Below are 26218 nucleotides of genomic sequence, written 5' to 3'. Positions count from 1 at the left end.
TATAATGGGACTGATATACATCCGTGAGTCCATGACGAATTCGTCACCATGCTGTAGCAATAATTTTTGATTAATTAAAAATTGTTTTACAAAAAAGAAACCGAATCATGTTTTTTAATTAAGTAATTTTATTACCACATAATGGCGAAAACAAAATGTTTGTGGGACCTTTCATTCCAGAAAACTTGTGGTAACTTACAACTATTGAAAACACTGCAGACTGCCATGTACCTAATTTTCGCAATTGTGACAGTTCTGGCAGTCGTTAAGAGATTGCGGCGCAGTCCTCACAGTCCCTGACAAAGACTGCGATTTGCACAATACATGTAACATAAAAGAAAAGAACAGCTGAAATATTTTCAGTTACATACTGAATAGTTAAACACACAATGTTCTTTTTATTAAAAACGGTGAAGATTGGAAAGTATGTACTTACATAGTTCATGGCGTCATCATCAGGGTTGATTGCATCCTTGTGATTCTTCATTCTTTCTATTAAACTTTTATAAAAACCGTAACTAAAATATTCTGTTTTGGTAACTAAAGGTTCGAGAATAAACCACAAACACTGTCTGGCACGAGTAAGATCGTGCACATCATCCCACCGACTTAAAGCTGGATCGTGAGCCAATATCGGTATTGCGAATACAAGCATGTAATCAGGCAATATGTGAGGTAGTTGATTGAACGCCTTATCAACTTGTCCAGTATTCATAGTGAGTGTTTTGACATAGTCTCGTCTTCGATTAATGTCCGTCAACATATAATTACGTATTACATTTCTGATCTTCGACTCTGTTTCGCGACCCGCTAATGCGTAATATCCCATGAAGTCTAACGGCAAACATTTATTTGGTAAACCTCTTCCCAACCCTTTGTGAAGTTTTGCTGCAAATAGTTCCCTCACTTGTTTAACCTCGTCAACCATAAGTTGAGAAAGATTGTAAAACTGTTCGGCAGTATATTGGTCACCGACACCTTTTTGTTCACACACTTTAAGCATCGCACATCCCGCCGCTAATCTAAGCCACGACATCTCTGCTCTTAACAGACGGCCGTACTGAAGTAAATCGCCTTTATGGAGAATGAATGCGTTTAACATCCTAAATGTTTTTTGAGCAGACGCTGTATCTTGTTTCAGTCCAAGCAGCCACCGAGCCATAGCTTTTAATCCCTCCACTTTACATCTCGTTTCTTCAGGCAGATCGTCTTCCGAACACCAGGGCTCATTATCGTCGTGGTTAATCTGGTTGTCCCGCGATTCCTTCACTAGTAGTTCCTTGACAATCTGCAAACAAGTAACAAGTACAGCAAATTGCAATAACGCAAACCGTTGCACTCACCTTACGCGACACGATATTTTTTATTTGAACTTTACATCGATCTGGTACATTGAAAGCAATATGACCAAGTGTGACTATAGCAGTTCTGTAATGAGGCGATTCAGGGCATAAATTTGATTTTATAGTCTCTAAAATTGCAGGAAATAGTGCATCATGAAGTTCTGGCATGTTAATGTATATACACCTAATTGCACCTTTCGCCTGTTTCGGAGTTCCAGTCTCTGCTAAGTCTTTACAGATGGGAGCTAGTCTTTCCATTAAATTTGGAAACTGATCATCTGAAATAAAAAGAATTTTTTAAAAATTAACAGTTTGATTCTTGTTGTAACGGGTGGTCGCTAATTAGAATTAAAAATTATTTGTATTTTGTTCAGTATAGGAAAATTACACATGTACCGCGAACGTAAACAAGAAACGTATTGCGGAAAACGAGCGCGGTGGCCATGAACTATTGAGACCTAAAAGTGTTCTTCTGTTTTGTATACAGGCAATCACGTGACAAAAATGCATGTTTACTATTGGTTGATATGGTACGCTCGTCGAGGTCATTTGCGGTAAGACATAAGTCCCCTTTCGGTTTTTCTACTGGGCGAGAGAGGTGGGAGAGCGAAGGTTTCTTGCTTGCGTTTGCGAATAGAAACGTACTATTTGGGTGCGTTAAAAATTAGATTCTAAGACGAAATCGTTGAAAAATTACAAAACCAGTGATACTAAAACAGTATTTCATTTGGGAATCAACCTTACATTTTTGCCTCGAAATTTACAATGTATTTCTTATTTTCTTATGGAAATAATTCCATGGCTGATTATGATGGAAACCAAATTCGTTTGTTTATTGTCTCGCATAGTCACCATCAACACCGCCATGGAATTATTGCCATAAGAAATACATTGTAAACTTCGAGGCAACAATGTAAGATTGATTCCCAAATGAAATACTAAGTGTTTAGTATCACTGGTTCTGTAATTTTTTTCTCTATCGAGTGGCGTAAAAATCCAATATGGCGTCCATTTAACATAAGGAAGTTGAATTTTTTTCTACGTTCATTGAATTTATCGAATCTTGTAAGTGTTATTTGAAACAAGCTTTCTTTGTTACTAAAATATTTGAACTTTTTAAAAATGGCGATTTTTTTTCCAATTATCTATGAAACGAATTATTTTTTTCAAAATATCGCATCGGAATATCCACATCCGCATATCAGCATCAAAAACTACACAACTTTGCCAATTTAACCGAATCTGTAATTATAAAAGTAACAAAGATAGCCATGTTATCCTACTCAATTTAAGATACCCTGTATAAATATTATTAACGAGCTCCTAGCGAGTTTATAATTTTGCAATGTCTGTCCGTCCGTCTGTCTGTTAGCACGATATCTCGTAAACGAATGGACCGATTACGATGAAATTTTGCAGGTGGATCCCATATCAAATTTGTAGATCAGAGTTCAAATTGATGGTAGAGTAATATAGGTTAAAGGGAAGGGAGGTGCTTTGTAATTTAGTTATGGACGAAATGTCCATAAAAAAACAAGTGGAATTTACGGGGAAAAAAATGACGGAATATGTAAATTTGGGATTTCAAATTCACAGTGACGAAATGGAAGAAGCCAGGGAAGTTTTAGTTTTTATGTTAGTGGGGATAAATGGACATTGGAAGATACCTGTTGCATATTTTTTATTAAATGGATTGAATTCAAAAGAAAAGGCAGGGGTGGTGCAAGAAGTTATTAAGTTTGTACATGAGTCTGGTGTTGTAGTAACCTCATTTACATTTGATGGTGCATCCACTAACTTAAAAACTGCAATCGAGTTAGGGGCAAGTTTTGATACTGACAATTTAAAACCATATTTTAGTCACCCCATTACAGGACACAATATATACAGGGTGGTGCCTAGCGCAACGCAGCATAGGGATTTCAATGGTAATTTCTTTATAGTCAATATCTAGCTCCCCTAATTATTTTAGAGCAAAAGTCCAAATAAGTTTTTTTTAGAGAAAAAAATACTGCATCTGTTCATACTTTTAGTTATAATTTTCCATTTTTCAAAACCGTAGAAATCGACAAAATAAAAAATTACATTTTTATAAATCAGTGATGCTTTGGAATCTTTTAACAAACTACAAGCGCATCGCATCTAAGTTATCGTTGTTTGACATCGAACGATTTTCATATTTAATTCTGTTACAACTATCCGATGCAAGAAAAAGCGGCAATTGGGTAATGTTTTTTAGAGAATGTATGCTGCATCTGCATCAGATACTATTTGTTTATCAGAGAGAATCAGAGTACCTACATAATCGAAGAAAAAAAAACTGATTTGAAGCAGATTTGTTCCTAAACTTATATTCGGATTTTCCGCTACTGCAGCCAAAACGTTGAATGTATTGTCGTTTTCCTGATGGTTTTGACGGACATTTTGAACGTTATTGCACTTGCAGTTCTTTAACTAATTTATAAACAAGTATAAATTTAATATACGTCAAAGGCAAATAATGAAACGTGATCGCTGTTTTTTTAGGTAATTCCAAGGCATATTTGATTTATTGTAAAATGAACCTTTTTATTTTGTCGATTTCTACGGTTTTGAAAAACGGAAAATTATGAGTAATAGCATGAACAGATTCAGTATTTTTTTCTCTAAAAAAAACTTATTTAGACTTTTGCTCTAAAATAATTAGGGGAACTAGTAATTGACTATAAAGAAATTACCATTGAAATCCCTATGCTGCGTCGCGCTAGGCACCACCCGGTATATTTTTTTATATGCATGCCATATGCTTAAATTAGTTAGAAACTGTTTGGCTGATAAAGGGACTTTAATAAATAATTCAGGGGGAATTATTCAATGGCAATATTTTGAAAAACTTTATTCTTTACAGACTAGTGAGGGATTGACTGCAGGAAACAAACTTTAAAAAAGGCATATTGAATGGGCACGGGAAAAAATGAAGGTTAATTTAGCTGCACAAGTGCTCAGCAATAGTGTGGCTGATGCCCTATTATATTTAGACTGACTGATTTTACAGAAGCACAAAGTACTGCACAATTTTGTAAAATCTTTAATGACCTTTTTGATATTTTAAATAGTAGAACTTTGTTAAGTAAGAGCAAATTCAAAAGTGGATTAACCCAATGTAGAAATAATATTTGCTAGATTAGCTGAATGCATTTCTTACATAAAAAATTTAAAAACTGGTGACACTTTGGTTATAAAAACACAAAGGCGGGTTTATATTATGTTATAAATTTTCACAAGACCACCTTGTTTTTAATTAATGCTCATTTATTTGATGATACTATTGATGGTCATGCCAGCCAATTAATTAAATTAATTTTTAAAAAAATTTTTACAGTAAGGCTTCATCATGAAGCAAAGTTACGACAGAAGGAAGGTAGAGTTAGATCTCTTTTAACAAAGAAAATATTATTTTTCAATCAATAAATGATGTATGTTTTTATATCTTATTTATGTTATGATTTTGTAATTATAGTTAGGAGTATAGTGTTTAAGTAATAGTTAATAAATTAGTTAGTATCATTGTACTAGACTTTGTAATAAATTATTTTCTTAATCTTATAAATTAAACCTGAAGCCTATCATTCAGTTTTAAAATAATCTGATTTGACGTTTATTGCATCAGAAATAACAGTTTGGTACGTGTCGCTTGGTTACACTTGTATGATCTAATGATGTTATAGTAGCTTGTTTACCGAGCTCAAAACTACTCGAAATTAGAATCGACCGAACAGTATGAAAGAATTAATCATAAGAAAATGTTTTCAAAACTTATATACATTGCCTGGTGTCAAAACCATAGAATTACCGTAGAAACCAATAGTTTACGACGATTAAATCGAGGTTACTGCATAGTTGTTGCGTGAAAATCATTAATATCATCGGTTATGATAAGACGTGCAGTAAATTGCCCCTTCTTTCTTAACGGTTTTTTGTTGACGGCGCTACTGTCTGTGTATGTTCCCATTTTACCACTTAACGCACGCCGCCTATGACGAGTGATAATAAACACGATTTGTTTGCAAACATTGCGTTTTATGTTGGCGACAAACATCAGTGTATAACAACATAGCGTTGGCTTATTCTAAAGTGGTTGGTCATTCTATGCATTTTTCAAATAAATTCAATGTTTTGCCAAAAATATTTCATACATGCGGAATGTCAGAATTTAAAAAAAACAGCGGAAACTTAGAAACTTAATTTTTGAATTTTTCCAAATATAATAACTTTTTATTGAATACTTATTTTCTCGCTTATTTTACATCGGAAAATAATAAACTTTCATGCAAAACGTTTCTTCCTTACACTTACCATTTTTTGAGGACACTTCCAAAAGCGCGATTTTTGGTGGTTAAATTACCTACCTATTATGGTGCCACCGGCATGATATTTAATCGAATGTAACAGGCCATCAAAAAAGATTTGATGTCGAGTAGCCTTTGAAAGTTCCAGTTAACACTTCCCATGTAAACAAAATTTCCAAAGGTGACTTGACAGCAACTGTTTTTTGACCGTATAGTACCTATTCATTTGTAATGGGGGGGAGGTGAGAACTCACTCAAGCCGTAATAGTGTAAACATTCTTTTGTGAATTACTCTACACCTGTACACAAAATCCTGTAGCACCTAAAATCCCTCTGATCATAACTCCTTTACCATAAAAGCTACCGAAAAAAGTCTTAATGCAAAATTATACAGAATTACCGCCGGCATGTTTCTAAAATATTTTTGATCACCAGGGGCGTGCTGTATTCCAGTGGCGTATCAAACTTGCATTTTTTTAAATGGAACACCCCACATTTTAGCACTGATTTGGAGAGTACTTGAAAAGTACTTATTTCTTTATGTAACATGTTATACCCCTAACTTTAACGGTTTCGCTGTTATAACCTTTTTAGCGCATTTTTGCAAAAAATTTTTTTTCTTCAAAATTTAACAGTTTTTCGGAATTTTTTGTGAGATACGAAATCGCGCAGGCGGCTAATTTTTGAACTGAGGCGCAGGTTAAGATCTCTTCCACAATCACATAATTTTTTTAGGTACTTGATCAAAAAAATAAAATTTTTGATTGACCTTCGCTAAATGTCATATTTTTAAAAAATGTCGAATAGCACCCCCCTAAACAAATTATACCAAGTGTGCCATGATAAAACAAAAGATGTTCAATTCTAACAATTAACAGTAAAGTGTCGGCAGTGTATGATTGTTTTTTAATCAACATTGCAAAAATGTTCCAAACTCAAGCAGGAATGGTTGATATAGTGTTTATTCTTAGAGACCGATACAGGAATTGTTTGCTTGCGTCACGAGTGTATGCTAGGAGATATCCTGGCAGCACACATTCAGATCCACACGCGTTTCAAAAGGTGTTGGATAGATTTATAGCTACTGGGAGTGTAAGACGAAAGAAGATCATGGATTGGGCAGCTGTTGACAATCGTCGTATTAGTGTGCGTGAAATTAGTACTCCCAGTAGTTGTAAATTTATCCAACACCTTTTGAAACGCGTGTGGAGCTGGATGTGTTCTGCCAGGATATCTCCCAGCGTACTCTTGTGACATCAACAAACAGTTCCGGTAAACAGTTTCCAACAATAAACACCATTTCTGCTTGTGTTTTTCGAAACGCTGATTAAAAAACAATCATACACTGCCAACACTGTACTGTTAATTGTTAGAATTGAGCATCTTTTGTTTTATCATGGCACACTTGGGTTCGGAAAAAACGTTTTTTTTCTTACAAATGAACGTTTCGACTTGGTTTTTTCTGAAATGTTTTTATGGACTGTGCGGTTTTGTTTATATGGTTTTGGTTACCCAGAGGTATAATTTGTTTAGGGGAGTGCCATTTGAAATTTTTAAAAAATATGACATTTAGCGAAGGTCAGTAAAACATTTTTCTTTTTCGATAAAGTACCTAAAAAATTATCTGATTGTAGAAGAGGTCTTAACCTGTGCCTCAGTCCAAAAATTAGCTGCCTTCGCGATTTAGTTTCTCTCAAAAAAAATTCGAAAAACTGTCAAATTTTGAAGAAAAAAGGTTATAACAGCGAAACCGTTAAAGTTAGGGGTATAACATGTTACATAACAAAATAAGTACTTTTCAAGTACTCTCCAAATCAGTACTAAAATGTGGGGTGTTCTTACCAAGACTGGAAAAAAATCATTTTTAGTAATGAATCTGGATTTGATATCAATGTAGGCGATAATCGATAAAAAGTTATCAGAACGGAAAACAAAGCATGTCACAAAAATTGCTTAAAGCGTTCTGTAAAATTCCCCAGTGGTCTAACGGTGTGGGGCAGTATGTCTACAAATGTGCTGGGACAATGTTTATGCTCAGAAATATCAAGCAATTTTAGAACAAGGTGATTGCCTTCACTTGTGACATTATCACCTGATGCAGACTTTGTTTTTCAACAAGACGGAAAAAACGACTAAGAAATGGTTACAAGATCACAATAATCGAGGGGTAAACCGCTGGTAATAAATTGTACACTTACTTCAGCTTACATCCCGTACTTCCGGAATTCGCCGTACTTCAGAGTAATTCACCGTACTTCAAAGTAATTCACCGTACTTCAATGTACTTCACCGTATTTCAAAGTAATTCACCGTACTTCAAAGTAATTCACCGTACTTCAAAGTAAGTCACCGTACTTCAATGTAATTCACACGTAATTCAGCGTACTTCAAGTTGTTTTCGTGCAATTTAACCTACTTATAACTATGTTAGTACATTTTAATTGTTCCAAATTTGGTATATTCTCGTAAACAGACATATACTATGTTTTTACGCAGCATACGTCTATATACTCGTTATTATACGAGTACTTGATTCCCTCGTTTTTTTCCAAATCAAGTACGAATGTTACTTTGTTACATGATTTTATATATTCGCTTTTACAAAATCCCATTATGTTTTAACCGTTGAGTGATAAATAGTAAGAGGCGCAACTATATGTAAAATTGCGAGTCAGGTACCAGCTCGCATACAAATTTCAGTAAATTAATTTGACTTGCACCCATGTTGTGGGAGGGTGGTAAACGTGTGATTCTTATGCTTAAACGTCACGCATAAGAATCACACGTTTACCACCCTCCCTCAACATGGGTGCAAGTCATATTCATTTGTTGAAATTTGTATGCGAGCTGGAACCTGGAACGCAATTTTACATATAATTGCGCCTCTTACTATTTATCACTCAACGGTTCAACCAATAAGTAAAAATATTTGAATGTTAAAAAATATACTATGTTTAAGGGTGACAACTTTCTAATATTTCTATTCTTCTATGCTTAATCATTGTTTGTGAAAATGGGCAGAAATCTGGTGGTTCAATTGCGTTCTATCTTTTTCTTAGAATTCGTTTTTTAAGACACTAATTTAAGCGTCTACCAATGTGGTCCCAAAAAAAAGAACCAAGTCAGTTATTTATTACAACCCTAGATTATTAACTGCGAATATCTTGGTAACAGGGGGTTGGAGGTTGGTACCAATAAAGAAAAGTGCTACGTGCTGACAAGGTGCACGCCCACAAGATATTTGTTGTGTATTTCATTATTTCTTTTAAAAAAAAGTTAGCCGTTTTAATATGTATGTATATTACATAATAATGCGAGTAATAATGTGTATAAAAGTATACAACCTTTATTTTAAATGTATAAAATATATATATAAAACGACAAAAACAGTAGTAATTACATTAAGTTTTTTTAAATGTCTTATATTTTGTCTTTATATTTAAAGCGTCACTTTTTTTCAGTTCAAATGGCCCAGTACCGATTAACATTATGGGACCATAAAAAAATACTGTTCATGCACTATGTCACTGTCTTCTGTCCTAGGCCATATAAAGTGATCGAGTTCAGCCTTCAAAAATTTTACTTTATAGAGATGATTGTCTTCTTGAGCAATTACTCTCCCTATGTACCATCGATGGTCGTATGATACTGCATAATAGCCTTCCATTGCAATTTTTACGTTGTCTCTATCTTGGTCATTATCGTCACAGTCGAGGTCAGAGTCATCGTATTCTCCGTTATCCAAGTCCGAGTCAATCGCTTCGTCGCTGCTTGACAGAATAACACCTTTTTTAATTTTCTTAACAGTTTTCAGAGCCGGACTTATGCTGGGTTTCCGTTTTACTACTTTACTTCTACCTTCGCCGCTACCTGCTCTACTGTTGCTAATAAATCGGTTTAGACGATCAACACTGACTTTCCCACCAGAATTATCCAGTAACCAACACAAAGAAGATTTTTTAACAACGATCGCTTTATTAGGGTAGTTCAGAGTCACGTAAATTGAATCATCAGAAGGATTGAAGACGTGATCTGAATAATCTTTCAATTCTGATCCCTCTAAAGATTTTGTTGTCGACGAATTCTCAGCGCCCTCGTCCTCACTAGGCATTACAATACTGTCAACTGTATCGATATTTGCAGCAATGTCCACAATAGTGGAGATATTGTCATCAATCTCAACATCGGAACCGATATCGCAACTTTCCTTGTCGTTTTTATTAATATCGTCCCAATTATCATTCGAATGAGCAATACCGACTGAAAGACATACACTTTTATTTACATTAATTTCGATTTCCTTTAAATTAATAATTACATCATCAAGAGCCTTTTCTACTATCTGATTTATATTAATTTTTTCAAGATCTTCGTTTAGAATCATTTTTTCCGTTCTAAGAGATGCCTTTTTTTGTTCACGTGGAAATACGAACTCTCCTCCAACCTCAGTCACAATGTTGTTTACTGTACGTATTCTATTAATTTTGTTCACAAAGTTTAGTAAGCTAAAATTTATTATTGTTGAAAAAGTTGATGTCATAGATCTCGCCATTCGAAATAATTTTTCACACGGTTGGCTAGACATATAAGGGAAGTGTAAATCAAACTGAATACATTCGTCATTTTCAGAACCACGGATAGTAGTTATTCTATTTGAAATAATTTTCACTAATGCAAATGTAGCAATTTGTCGAAATAAAATTTTTTTTCAATGTTAATATTTTATCTTTCTTTATTAAGTCTCGCCAAGCCCGTAAAAAGAAAACTACGTACCATATTCTATAGAGTCGTAAGTCAAGTGATAATTCATCATCTAAAAACGCTGTCAGAATGTATCGCATAGCATTTAAATATAGTCTTGTCCCTTTACTATTTGGCACATCGGCTAAATGTTTCAAAACTAAGGGAGAACACATTTTTTCCGCGGATAGAAAATTCATTTTGTCTTCGCCCTTCAAGTCTGTGGCAGTTAGTAAATGCTTATCTTTACCTTTCACATGGAGCAATTCCTTTAATGGATCCATGCTCATTTTAACATTTCCAATTTGAAGATCGACATTTTGATTTAAAATTCGTACTCGCATTTTTGTTAATATATGAATCGGATCTTGCATATAAACAACTGTGTTTTCTAGTTTGGCATGATACCAGTTCCATGGACAATCATTTGCGTTGCTACCTAAACCACAATTTACGCGCATTGTTTTTAAGTACCGGGTATCGCCATCAGACGAAAATCCCACAACAGTTATTCCAAATTCTTTTGCTTTGGTAGTGATATATTTCCAACGGTCACGTACATCACTGTATGTAAATTTATTATCACTACCAAAAAGACATAAGCAAAATGATGGCGAGCCCATTGCTAGCGGTTGCGCCATTACAACATATACATACGATGCTTTCGCGAAGGTTTTAAAATAATATTCAATTTCAGACGCAGACGATGCTATAAATGTTTCTTCCTGTGGTAAACCTTTCTTTAATGGCATGACAAAACCCACAATCTTGTTAGACCGTGGGTCATATTCTATTTTACCGGTTATACGTGTTGCATCCTCTGATATCCATACATATTTGGGCAGATTTCTTTGATTCAAGTGTTCGTTTAAACCTTCAAAATCAAATTCACCTTCATTAATCATCTTTGTCAACTGTTTTGTTTGGCTCACAAACCGATTTAATGTAGATATAGAAGGTAAACTGTTAGACATGTTTGCATAAAAAGTTTCATAAGTGAGGCGTCCTCCAGTATACAATATATACACAGCTATCTTCTTAGTTAAGTCGTCAAAGATGTTTCGATTGCGAGAACGTTTGAAATTTACAGATGCATTGGTAACTAATTTTTCTAAAGAAATGCTAAAAGTTTGCTGTTTAGTGGTAATTGAGATCATATCGTTTGTGTGGGTTTGGACGTTGGTAGTTTCTAAACTGGATACATTGCAATTTTGTTGTAAGGTAGTTACCAATGATTCAGCTATATCAGGATGATCGAACACTACTTGAGACAATTGTTTTTTGAAAATTCGTAATAGTTTGTTAATAAGGTTTGTTCCTCACAAGGTCTTTCTCGGGCTCTTCGACTCCTTTCGCTGCGCTGATATTTTAGTGTAGACCATTTCGATTTCGATACAACTGGCGTACCATCTTTGATTTCATTGTCTTTATCAAGCGGTATCAAAGGCAAAATACATGATGAAGATCGTGTGTTCACATTTGCTGTCCCACTAGAATCTTCAGAAAAAAATACATTGGGTGTTATAAAGGGAGGGTCCGTTCCCCGAATACAGTCTTGTTCTCGGTCTTGATTGATTGTAGAATGAGGTAAGGGCGTCGATGGCGCAACAGATATGTTATGAAGGATTTTAATTCTAGGTTTCGTCGATAATTCCGGATTTTCTGTATTTAGAACAACTGGTGAACTACTGCTTGCATCTTTATTTAATGGTCGGAAAAAATGTTGTATGAACGTGGTTTTAGTGTTGCCCTTTGTAAGATGTTTTCTTGTAAAATGTTTATAAAAATTGGAATATACCCATCTGTTCTTAACCTTTGTGATTTTAATTACATTTCCACAAAAGCAATTTATATTACATACTAACTCCTCGTTTAAGAGAGATGAATGAATTGAAATATTATCAAAATGAACTTTAACTTGTTGTGTATTGAGTAGCTGAATCATAGATACATTAGTAAACAGTTGTTAGTGTTGTCAAACTAACGTGAATTTTGCATAATTAGTTAAAAGAGCAATAAACCATTTACACTAAAGCGGGTATTTAATATTGGCGACGAGGATCAAACACCAATGGCTTCCTTAGGCTTGGGAAGTATTGAACAATTTAATGTAGCAGCGGCGGAAACATGGACTGTGTACATACAACGGGTCAATTTTTATTTGGAAGCAAATGGAATAACGGATGCGAATAAGAAACGTGCGGTTTTTTTAAGCATTTGTGGTGACCAAACTTTTCAGATAGCGCGAAGTTTGTGTATACCAAATGAATTGGCCGACACTACTTTCGACCGCATTATTGATTTGTTGACTACCCATTTTAATCCTAAACAATCGGAAATCATACAGAGGTTTTTATTTAATCGAAGGCATCAAAAAGAGGGTGAATCAATTTCCGCGTGGGTTGCCGAACTTCGCAAAATTGGTAGTTTGTGCAATTATGGCAATGATCTTGAAAACCAAATTCGAGACCGTATCGTGTGTGGTGCGCGAGATGAATCGCTTCAGCGACGCTTATTGACGGAAGCAAAATTGACGTTTCAAATGGCATTTGATACAGCGATAGCGGCCGAAAATGCAGCCTGCCAGCTAGGGGAACTTCGAAGAGCTCCAGATAGTGCTACTATTAACAAAATGGAACATTCTAAGGAGTTGAATGCCACAAAATGTTGGAGGTGCACAGCTAATCATGACCCATTGACGTGTCGTTGGAAGGATGCTGAGTGCAGATTCTGTTCAAAGAAGGGGCATTTAGAGCGTGCTTGCTTGATGAAGAAGAATCGTGCTAAAGATAACGAAACAAGCGGAAATAAAAGGGTAGGTAAAATCAATAAAGCAAATAAGAGCGGACAATATTTAGTTAAATCAAATGTTAGTACTGACAGCGATGTATCCGACGACGATACTGTTCCAGGACTTCACAATATCGGTCGAGGTGAAGTGCCATATCGGGTTTTGTTATCTGTTAATGACAGGGAATGTGAATTTGAAGTAGATTCGGGTGCTAGTTTTACAGTGATGTACAATCATGTTTTGAAAAACTATTCCCCCATAACAAACCGCGATTAAAGGATACTAAATTAACTTTACGGGACTGGCAAAAGAAGGACATTGGGATTCTGGGCGAATGCTTGGTGCGCGTAGTATTTAATAAACATGTTAAGAATTTGCCATTAGTAGTGACGAAGGGCGATAACATTAGTTTATTAGGACGAAATTGGTTCGCAGAGTTAGGTATCAGACTGTCAATGAACTCTGTATCGGTGGTGGACATTAAACTAGAGAAGGTTTTACAAAAGTATAGTGAGGTGTTCAATAACAGTCTCGGTACTTTTCGAGGGCTACCGGTAAATCTCCAAGTAGATCCTTCAATACGACCCATTCGTTTAAAGGCGCGTAATGTGGCTTTTGCACTACGGCCCAAAATTGATGCGGAAATTGAAAGACTAATAGGACAGGGGATTTTGAAACCGTGTGATAACCCTACATGGACGACACCAATAGTGCCGGTAGTAAAGGGAGATGGAACTATTAGGATTTGTGCCGACTATAAATGTACACTTAATCGGGCTCTTCAGGATGATCCATACCCGATGACGTCTACTCAAGAAATCTTAACTGCGTTGAATGGAGCTAAGGTATTCGCAAAATTGGATATGGCTCAGGCATATCAACAATTAAAGGTGGATGAGGATTCAGCAAAGTTACAGACCATAATCACTCAGAGAGGTACCTATACGGTCCACAGACTCTGTTTCGGAATCAAGGTGGCACCGCAGATCTTTCAACGTTTCATTAACAATCGTTTGGCAGGAATTCCGGGATGTTTTCCATACTTCGATGACATTTTGGTTGCCGCGGAAAACGATGAGGAACTGTGTGAAAGGATCGAAGAAATTTTACGCCGATTTGCAGAAGATGGACTGAAACTAAAGAAATCTAAATGTGTTTTTAGGACTACGAGCATTGAATTTTTGGGATTTTTCATCAACGCAAAGGGAGTACGTCCTACGGTTGACAAAGTTCAAGATATTAAAAATGCGCCTATACCATCTTGCAAACGGGAATTACAATCATTTCTGGGATTGTTAAATTTCTACCACGGATTCCTAAAAAATAAAGCGAATGTTGCTGAATGCTTGCATCGACTTCTGGACAAGAACGTTCCGTGGAAGTGGACAAGAAGACACCAACAAGCATTTGAAAAGGTCAAGGAGTTGCTCTCGTCGGAACAATTGCTGGTTCACTATGACCCAAAGAAAACTTTAAGACTTTCGTGCGATGCTTCTCCTTGGGCAATTGGAGTAGTACTGAGTCATGTGGAAGAAGATGGTAGGGAAGCTCCCATCGCGTTTCATTCAAAAACATTAAACCAGACAGAGCGCAGGTACAGCCAATTGGACAAGGAAGCTCTGGCAATAATTGCGGGAGTTAAAAAGTTTCATAATTATTGCTATGGACGGAAATTTGACATCATTACGGACCACAAGCCGCTTCTAGGAATATTGAGCGAGAACATTCAGGTTCCACAGATGTCATCTCCGAGATTAGTGCGCTGGGCATTATTTCTTAGTAATTATAATTATTCGCTAATACATAGGCCAGGTAAAGACATAAGTCACGCGGATGCTCTGAGCCGCATACCATTGTCTACAGAAGTTGATCTCGGCGGTGTAGAACATATTGGCGAAGTACTCATGATGGAGAATATGCCCGAAATACCTTTAAACGACGAGAAAGTTGCAGAATTAACAGGAAGAGATCCAGTTCTTAGCAGGATCCGGGAGTTTATACAATTGGGCTGGCCGAATAAGTTGGAAGAGGGATTAGCGGAAGATGAAGTACGTCCTTTCAAGGTTAGAAAGAATGAGTTATCAATTTACAAGAATTGCATACTATGGGGTACGAGAGTAGTGATTCCGCCGAAAATCCAGGAACGAGTGCTGAGAGTTCTTCATGGGGCACACATAGGAGTAGTAAGAATGAAGGCACTGGCAAGATCCTATGTTTGGTGGCCGTCAATAGATCAAGCCATTGAAAGTGCTGTAAGACAATGCCAAGAGTGCCAATTACAAATGAAGATGCCTGCTAAAGCAGCTATACACCCATGGGAATGGAGTGAGATTCCTTGGAGTCGAATACATATAGACCACGCAGGACCATTTTGTGGACAACAATTTTTAATTATTGTTGACTCTTATAGTAAATGGTTAGAGGTAAAAAGAGTTCCGTCTACATCATCTAAATGCACCATTCAAGCATTACGTGGAATTTTCGCAACTCATGGAATTCCAGAGGTAATTGTAAGTGACAATGGAAGTTCGTTTACGTCAGAAGAGTTCGAATGTTGGGCTAAGAAGAATGGAATCCGACATACTCGAGTTTCACCATACCACCCAGCGTCAAATGGCCAAGCGGAAAGAATGGTACAAGAAACCAAAAGAACTTTAAAGAAACTGAGTACGGGAGATTGGGAAGTAAAAATCGCTCGATTTTTGATAACCCAACATATTACGCCTACAACCACAACAGGAGCATCACCGTCTGAATTAATGTTCAAAAGAAAAATACGCACTTGTCTTGACCTGCTTCGGCCTAGTTTTACAAAAAAAGTGCGAGAAACGCAGGAGAAGATGATGGAAGCTGGATCTAAAAGTACCAGAGTGTTTGAACAGTCAGCATCTGTGATGGCCCGAAAATTCGGTGGAGGGGAAGGTTCAAGATGGCAACCTGAGAAGATAGTGAGGCAGTTGGGTCCAGTGACTTACGAAACGGTGGATGAAATTGGAAAAACACAGAAGCGACATGTAGACCATCTACGTAGAAACGTTATGAATGGACCATCAGAGACCGATGAAATCATAACGGACAATCTACGTACTGATGACAACAGACTTCAGGAGGAGGAACCAGTAGAGACAGCATTAGGAGATACAAAAGAAAATATGACAGTAACAACCGGTATGCAAAGACCACAAAGCAACGCCGGAATGCCCAGTCGTTTTCGAGATTTCGTGGTGTCTACTAGAAGGGGAGGAGTGTTGTGTATTGAGTAGCTGAATCATAGATACATTAGAAAACAGTTGCTAGTTTGTAATTTGATTTCAAAGGAAGAGTTTCAAATGTATTGCTGAGCGTTGGAGTATCGATTTGTAGAGATTCTTCCGAGCCTTCTCCAAAATTTGAAGCAGATTTTGAAGTATTTTGTAAACTATTTTGGTTTGATACGCGCTTTGCTACCTTTTTCGCGAAACTCGAGACGTCACGTCGAGTGTCACGTTTAACTATAGTGTCTTTTTTACAAAAATAAATTTATAAATCAATACATGTTCGATGGCCACTAAGAAATTTGAAAACTTTAGGATTTTTTGCAAATATGCCATAATATTTAGCATAATCTTCTTGCAAAATTAAGTCGGGCAGATCATTCCTAGCAAAATTTTCAATATCTGCTAATATCTTGTCATCAATTTTTGCAATAAGTTGGGAACATTCGTAACTATTTATAGTAAAATTATTCCGTACAACCTCTGGTATTTTTATTTGGAGAGAGTATTCTGCCTGCTCAAAAATGTTTGTAGCTCGCTCTCTTTCTTCACTTTTATGCCGCCTTTCGTCATTAAGATCGTTCATCTAGAATACAGAATTCAATTAAGGATGGTTTGAAACAGTCGAAAAGGCGACAATTTGGATTATGGCTTAAACGTTGCTAGTAAAATGGCTTAACACAATTCATAATCAAATACCAACAATAATACACAAAATTATCAATAGTTATTTACGTTATAAGTCCGGTAGGTAACTTGTAACAGTACGAGTTAGACATTATGGACGAGGCGACGTCAGGAGCCGAGTCAAGAATGTCTTAAACGAGTACTGTTACAAGTACTACCGGACGTATATCGTAACGTATTTTATTTCATACTGTAAGTCTGTTTTGTATCATTATTTCATTTCAAAGATTACAAAATTTCATCATATTGTAAAAATCGCATTACCTTGTTTCTGTGGCAACGGCCGTTGCTATAGTTTGTAGTTTGTTGACAATTGAATTTTTTTCACTGAAAAATTGACGTTATAAACGTTGTGGGATGTTCCACTGTTCCCGATACAATCCTGTCGAAATCTCATGAAGCAACCGAAAAGTTGGTTCCTAAGAAGTCGGCCGCAAGGTATGAAAAAGAGTACTAAGTGTTTTGCCAATTGAGGAACGAACATGGGGCGAAACAAGTAGAGGAAAAAGTCATGTTGGCATACTTTTTGGACGCAGTAAGTTTTTGAATTGAGATTTTTTTGCCTGGGTTTCGGTGTTAAAGCGTCATGGAGCATGGAAAAGCTCATCGACGGCAGAAAAATACATCGAAGGCTCGGTAGAAGGAAAAGTTAAGATTGCCCGTATGATACAACTGATACAAGGCGGCGAAAATTTCATTGGAGTTCTACAGCAGAAGGAATCAAACATTACTAACTCGACATCCAGTAATAACCCAGGCGTAGTCTTGAGGGCAATACAAATTGTTTCATTACAATCAATGTTAATATTTGAAATAAAGAATTACAGCCAAATTTATGTTGGGGTTTTTAATTAATTGTGTGAAGATGTCAAATTTGATGTATACAAATAACAGTCCGGTAAGTGTTGCTTAGCGACACTTACCGGCTCTGATGCTGTAATAACTCACCTACCGGACTCAAAATGATAGTGTAATCGAACATCTACCGGACAGTATGAAATAAATAATATTTTCCTAGACTGTATGTGGTGTCAGGAAATTTACTTTGTCTTTATAAATTTTGAGGTTCTTACGAGGGTTCTTATTAAGCAAAAATCGCATGGAAAGTACAAAAAACTTCAATTTATACAAATGAAAAAAATAAAAAACAATCCCTCTTCCGATCCATAAATGGGCACGGAAAAGTAATATTCGTAGAAGTATGACCAAAATTGAAACTGAGATTGAAACTGATTCAATCGACCTGTTTTACTAATAAACATTTAAATGTTATAGAAACGAGAAACAACTTATAAATCACTCACTTCCGTATATAAAAAATTAAACAATGCAACCTTTTTTTTCCGTTTTTGCCTCGGTTTTTTCTGTCTTAGTAAAGCAGATAGAGCTGTGCGGTTTTCTCTGTGTCAAGGAATAGATTTGCATATTTTTCTATTACCTTTAGAATTCAAAATGTTAATTAACTTTTCTGTAATTATTCCCAAACGTGTCAAAAATAGCACTTTTCAAACACCTATAAATAAATACGCTTCTAAGCTTCATATAAAGAAAACTCAAAGGAAAATTGTAAATGTAATTGAACTCGCTCCTTGTAGAATATGTTGGCTATTAAATATCGACCGTATAAAAGTTGAAATTCGATGACAGGGTAATACCGATTTCGTAGGCCGAAATGCGTTCAATGAGCGCCCCCAGTCATCCACTCAATAACGGTCACTTCCGGCATTGTCGTAGCAAATGTCCAACTTTATTCTTTGACACAGAGAAAACCACACAGGTCCATCTGCTTTACTAAGATAGAAAAAGCCTCGGATGTCAGCATGGTATTAAAATTAAAATGTACATTAGTAATGATCTAGCTTACCTTTTTCTTAAACACAAATAACACCTCAGAAGTAAGTTTCGAAATGAAACAATTTTCTTGCAGGACTTTTTACGCGATCGTCAGCACCGAGATCAGCACATTGTCGCCCACGTTGTTGACAATGGTCGGCTGTCAGTCGACACCTCGGTCGACACAAAATTATTTCTTATAAAAACAACACTATTCAAAAAGGTCTCTTAGTGACACGTAATCTAAATGACAAGTCTTAAATTTGCCAAATAAGGGATTATCCTAAAAGCCGAAATGAAGCAACGGGCAAGTTGCAAAATCGTAAAGTCTTATTCTAACAAAGTGGTCTTTAAAATAGAACTGCGAAAAGATAATCCTATATGTTCTTAACTTAAAACTTAACGGTGCTACTCTCGATCAAAGATCATTGTAGTATGATGCAATTTTTTACATTGGAGTTAAAAAAATGACCAACGTAATTGTATTAAAAAAATATATGTTTTAGGTTCCTTTATTTCACCTTGCACTAGACAAAGATCGATTTTCGTAAAACATTTTTATTTATTGCATTAAATTGGAATAGAAATGTATTTCAGCGTACTTCTGTGAAATTCGCCGTACTTCAAAGCAATTCATTGTACTTCAGTGGAATTCAACGTACTTCAGCGTACTTCTACGTAATTCATTGTACTTCAAATTGCTTGTACACCTACTTCAAGCAGCGGTTTACCCCTCGACAATAATAGTGTTTTAGAGATACCCTCAAGCAGTCCAGATCTCAATGTCATTGAGACAGTGTGATAAAATGAAGCAACGTTTGCGTATTCATCCGCAACGCAATATTGCTTCTTTGAGTGAAAAGTTACAAGAGATTTGAGATACCTTTGGCCTCGATCAATGTAAAGCTCTTGTGATGACCATGCCTACACGAATCCAAGCTGTTATTAAAGCCAAAGGGGATGTAACTCATTGTTAAGGGGTGGTGTCCAAACATTTTTGTGCCACTTTAAATTCTAATTTTATGGTGTTTTGTGTTATTTCACAGTTAAAATTAATTAATTTTGCAACAGAATATAAAATTACAGTTACTAAATATGTTTAATTTATAACTATAAGAAAAAAAATAAGATACACATACAATGATTTTTAAGTTACAACATTTTTAAAATTTTGAGTGTCCGAACATTTATGTGTTAGGGCTCGTATGTAGAACTAGAGAAAGTGCACATAGAATTTCAATAACAAATTCTAACTTTTGAAAATTTAAATTTCGGTTCATCTTTTATTATGATAATTTCTGAATGTAAATTTGGGAGATCTCGCCCTACTCAACAAGAAAATGAGTGTTCTGGACTGTGGTTATTTGAAGTAAGTAAATTAAACAAACCTTTTTCTAAAACCCATCTAGTACTGTACAACTATTATAGAAGTGGGAAGGGGTTGCGATACGAAATTGGAACTGTAAAATTTTAATTCTGCCTATACAAAAAATAATAATATATTATGATAGTGTTCTGATTTTTGAACATTTAAATTTTGTAACACTACTTATGATCATAATTTTTGAGGATCAACTTTCTGGCCTTTTTTAAAACGTACTTATCTAGAACTCTAGAACTATTGTTGGTGCAAATAGTATAACACACCTCAGACAGACAAATAATAAGTATGCATTTTTTTTTAAATTTCACTAAAATGTCTTAAAACAAAATTCTATTTCTTCTTAAAATCTCTAGACATTTGTGTCAAAAGATCTGTTGATTATAAATATGGGACTAATTACCTGCTGATCAACATTAATAAAATATGAGTAGAATATAAAATTCCTGATCCCAGAGTAGTACAGTAAAATATGGGAGAGTTCTTAGTAGTTATACTTACATAAACATTTGTACTTTCCCAGAAATGTAAAAACGGACAGTACTAAAGGTGCAATGTTTTCGTCCTCCAAATGTAATAATTCCAACAGTTGCTCGATGACATCCGCATGATGAAAATGGGAGGGAAATACACAACTCAGCATAACTAGCAGCTTAAGACCACGATCACCAGCAGTGGCCGGATGTAAACCGACTTCTTCCAAAGTATTACCACCACGTAAACAGTCTTCTACGTACCCAATTAATATGTGTATAGCTTCATGATCTACCATCACCGAGCTCACTCTTTCCAGCAACATTTTGACAGTGTTATAATACAAATTTGTCATAACAGGCTGGCCTAGTTTCTTTAAAACAACTGCAGTGGCATCAGAACATTCTTGACAACTAACAGACGGTCTCGCCACCATTTCCATGCTATCTAATAAAGCCGAATCTCTTCTTAGGTGACCACTAAATTTTGTTAGGAACTCGTGAGCTTTTACCGGCTCCGGAAGGCACCTGGACAATGCCTGAACCTTAATCGCCAATTCTTTTTGTATGTCCGCCGATACAGATCGATGATGTAATTCTAGCCATTCCAGTACAAGTTTACGTACACACAATTGATTTCGTTGCAACTCCATGAAGGCCTTAGTCGCGTGTTCGTCTACCGTTCCCAAAAGATGGTAGAGCTTTCGCATGCGCTCCGAAGTGCTCAACTGATACGGAACCAAACAAGTGTTTAAAAGTCTTTCGACCAACAGCCGATCCTCCATACCGGCCATATAATAACCGTGTAAAATTTTATCTTTAATCCAAGTGACAGCCTTCTTAGTTGCATTTGGCACATCCGGATCATTCAGATGCTTACGGTAGATCATCGCGAGACCGGACATCGCTTCCTTACGTATTTTAAACTTCTTATCTAACGTACGCTCCTTCACAAACTCTAATAAGTCTTCCGAATCCGATACGACTTGAAAATCTCGACGGGCCGTTGTAACTATAGCCATAACCACTTCGTATCTTACATTTTCATCGCCATCGTGCTGACGTAACTTTAATGTGTCAGTTATATCTTTACGCAAGTCGGGATGATTGAGTAGAAAATGCATGGAATACTGAACGCATTTCGTTCTAATCGCCACGGATATATCATTGAAACGTCCAAGAAATGCGCACCATAGTGTCGTGTGCTGTTTTGCGAGCTGCGAGTCTTTTTCACTGAACATTCTTGCTAACAACGCGACCGCTCCTAATCTTTCACTTTCCGATGCACTTTTTAATTTACACTCCAGTTGAGGTAGTACGGCTTCTAAAACTTGTGGGCAGATGTGATTCAGCTCGTAGATTAAATCGTAAACCTTCCCACAAATTTGAATATTTTTTACATCCTTGCCTAATATCAAAACATGATTAAAAAACGATTGTATATAAGGTTCTAAAGTATCCGAAGTTTTAATTATTAATTCCTTCGCCAGCAAATAAGCATTTTTGCGTTGTGTCTTATTAGGTTCCACCACGTTCATCAAAACGATGTCTAAAAGTTCATTACTGACCATATCACTTTCAGTAATAAGAGGCGATAACACATCCAGCATAAAGCTCTTAACACGACCGGAATGCTCGTCGTTCACAATTTTAAACATAAGATGAAATAGAGCGCAAAATATTTCTTGACAGTCTTCCAACTCGAAACACATATTAAACGATTTAACATACGCCAAATTTTCTAACAAGTAAAAGTACCTCTTGAAAGCTGCGTCTTTTGGATCTTTTAAACCGGAAAGCTGAGTTATGAGAAATAGGAAAATGGTTTTCACTTGATCCGAATCCTTGTAAGGTGCTTCCGGAGCATACACTCTTAATACATCGGCGATGCAGCATGCAATTAGTAGTTGAACATCACGAGACGGATGATTTAAAAATTGATCGTCAGCCAAATGTATTGCCAAAGGAATGTACTGTTGATAAGCTCCCTCATCTTGTCCCATCGCTTGTAACGTGTGAGCCAATGTCTTAAGCCGCCTAATCAACTCATCGGCCCCCAAGTCGTCACTTATCGGTCGGCACCCAGGTGGATACGTAATTTCAGACATGATGGGTGTCTGCATCACAAAATCAGAGCATTAGATTTGAATAATTCTAACCTAAATTGCGGAAAGCCAAAATAATGCAACTACGCATATTTTGTTACCAAGAAATGCTTTACTGGCATAAAGTAAATAAAAGACGCTTATTACCTGATTTCACTGGGTGAATTCAGATGTATGGTATAAAAGTAGATTTAAAATAACATTTAAGTTATTGTTTTTATCACATCAAACCACCAAACAAAGTTGTCTTACACCTCAAACCATAAAAATATAACGTTTAAAAAAAATCTGATCGGTATTTATTTCAGTTTTACGTTTTCAATGACCGGAGAAATAACTATAAACAACGCGTAACAAAACGACATTTCTGTATTATATCGACGGTAACTTTTCGAATACCAACCTTGATTTCACATGGTAAGGGATGCCAACCTTCTTGTTCGAGCTTTATTACCAAAATTGAAACAGATTTACCGCACTTTCTTTAAAAATTCATTTTCTGCGTATTTTTTCTAAAACTAACAGCATTGTAAATAAAAGCTATATCTGACGAAATTCTACGCGTACAGATAGGAGTTTGGGATCTCAGCAATGAGACCAAATTTTGAAATTTAACATCCACAGGATGGACAAAAAGAATGAATGCGATTCGTCGATTAGTTTTGTCAGTGCAGTGCGTGTTGCATGTGTATACTTAATGCATCATAATCGATGCGACGATTTGATTCGAATGCGATGCACGGAATGGATTCTAGACCAATGCTAACAAATCACGCACCCGGCATCAAACAATGTTGATGCGTAGATGCGTCAATTCGTAGATTCGTACACTTTCCTTTGATGATTCGTTGAAAAACCGACTTCTCTCGAAATCGACGCATCACGCATCGCATTGGCGCACCGTACCATATACACTATGCGTTGAATTGTGCACCATGTCCGAATCACGCATCAACGCACTATAGGCGCGTAGAACTCCCGTTCTATCACGTTATTTCGATGGTTGTATATATTTTACCACGACCCCTTCAGCTTCTGTTTTAGAAGATGCAATTAAGGGTTTTACGAAACAGTTGCAAGGTTATTATACCTACTCCGCGGTTCAAACAATAACAAACCAATATTTCTACCCCAGTATCTCCTATCTCCAGCATAATGCGCACGATAAGCTAGTCTAACTTTCCATTCCATCTGACTTTTGGTGAAAAATATAGTGGTTCGATCTGGTCTTGCTGCAAATGCAAAATTGACACAGGGTTTGGAATTGCACTGTGTAGTTCCAGGGGAACTCCGGATCCGCCAAAAAGTTCTTTTACCAGAACGTCTGCAGCAGTTGTCGCTTCTTGATTTGGTAGGACAAATGCTTCTGTTCATTTGCTGAAATAGTCCATTGCGCCCCCAAGAAGTATATTTATTTCTAGAAGCTGCCCTAGGAGGGAACCTCCTACAAGTTGTAGGCTACAACTTTTTTCAAATGGACTAGCTACGTTATATTGGCTCCTTTTTCTTCTTGGTGCTTTCTTTTTTGCTACTGGCCCGTTCCTTGTGACACAATACTGAACACATTTTCTGACCACTTCTTAACTCACATCTTGTTTGCAATTTACCCAGTAGAATCGTTCCCGAACCTTAACCATCAGGGTGTCGTTACTCATAGATTTCCTGTAATATATACCACCGCATTATATTTCAGATTTTGTGCTCTTCGATATCACTATCTGCACAGTGTGATCGTGCCATCATCATCTTTTAGTAAGTATAGTCCCACTGAGTCCACTAGCGATATCTCTTCCTAGGTTAACATCTATTACTCTTCCATTTTCCAATTAATTATCACTAGTCGTACTCCTGCATCAGTCTTTCCAATCTTAGCCACTTGGTCTCCTGGACGCTTAAATTGCAATAACCATCGCAATATAGCGCATATATGGTCGGCCCTCACCAAAATCTTCTGACCATGCAGATAATTATGAAATAATTATTAGACTAATTAGTGTTTTGTATGGCTTTCAGTTACTAGTAAGGTTTGCTTGTTTCAGTATAAATGTTATTCTTATTTTGATAATTATACTGAAGTTACAAAATTTACTTAGTGGCATTCATCTCGAAAAACAACTTTAGTCTAAGAGTTATTATGTCGAAGACCTTAGATATAAATGCAAAATCGCGGGCAAAATACATTTTGGATTGGAGGGTCACTCATTGCGCAAACATCGTAACTGAATTTTACAGTCACCTTCCTGCGAATTGTTCAAATGTAAAATGGAAAGTTCCATTAGCATCTAACTATACGTACACAAAATTTAGAAGGAAAGCATTATCTAAACACACTGTATATTACACTCAAATGAAACCTACCCATATACCTACGGAAAGTTCCACCCTATCTAACTATGTACGCAACAACCACAATACGCCCTAACTTGTATTATCACACTGTAGTAATTTTCAACCTTCCCCTACACCCCAAATTTCGTGCAAATCGGTTCAGGCGTTTTTTAATTATCCTGTTCACAAAAAACGAACCACATACACACACAGACGTCAAGTTAAAAATCAGTTTTTTGGGGTCTGTGGGCTTCAAAACCTAATATTGGCATATCAAAAATTTTTCACGTTCACAACACTTTCCTTTTCGGAAAGTAAAAATCATATGCACCACAAACGCCCTCCTCTAGGGCTGAAATACAGATAATGAGACGGTTCACCACAATTTTGTGTGTGTCCAGCATTCGCCTAAATCAGAGAGCGTGGCAAAGATTAGAGCTGCTTCTCCTGAAGCGTGGGGTGGCTTGAGTGGTACGCTGGGGACAGATAACTCTAATCATGGAAGCAGTACAAATAAGGGTCTAAAAGAAAGGCCTAAGTATATGTACATGTAAGTTCACCCTCGTCGCATGAAATCCAGAAACCCTGACTCAAATTTAGACACTTTCCTGTACACAGACAAATTATGACCTTTTTTTTTGTATTATTCAAGTAGTGAAGGTGTAGGTGCAGTAAAAAAAGAATTCAGAAAAGCAACTTATCGTTGGACACCCTGTATATTAAAAATTGTTCCCCTTCATGCAGAACACCAATAACTCTATAAAAATGTTTCAAATAAATTTTAATAAAAACAACTTAATTACCTGCCTTAATTTTTTCACAAAACTGAAGAATTACCACCTGTACTTTGAGTTAAATTACAAAATACTATCATATTACCTACGCAAAGCAAATACTCCATTTCCATTAATAATAGGTATAGGTTCACAACTCCGACTCAGTATCTAGATGTCAC

At 36.3% G+C, this 26218-nt stretch overlaps 1 protein-coding gene across 1 annotated transcript; it reads right to left on the bottom strand.

The window, feature by feature from the left end:
* Positions 1-436: 436 nt before the first annotated feature.
* Positions 437-23312, bottom strand: LOC116173319 (sister chromatid cohesion protein PDS5 homolog B-B-like; the record flags this gene model as incomplete). The annotated part of the gene is given in 4 exon segments (XM_031490702.1): positions 437-1288; positions 1344-1621; positions 20859-22947; positions 23083-23312. Coding segments are annotated over 3 exon segments (3210 nt in total), but the record flags the coding sequence as incomplete, so codon positions are not given.
* Positions 23313-26218: the final 2906 nt, after the last annotated feature.

This window comes from Photinus pyralis, unplaced genomic scaffold, assembly GCF_008802855.1.
Source record: "Photinus pyralis isolate 1611_PpyrPB1 unplaced genomic scaffold, Ppyr1.3 Ppyr1.4_LG6, whole genome shotgun sequence".
NCBI lineage: Eukaryota > Metazoa > Arthropoda > Insecta > Coleoptera > Lampyridae > Photinus > Photinus pyralis.
This window is presented reverse-complemented; position numbering and strand designations above follow the sequence as displayed.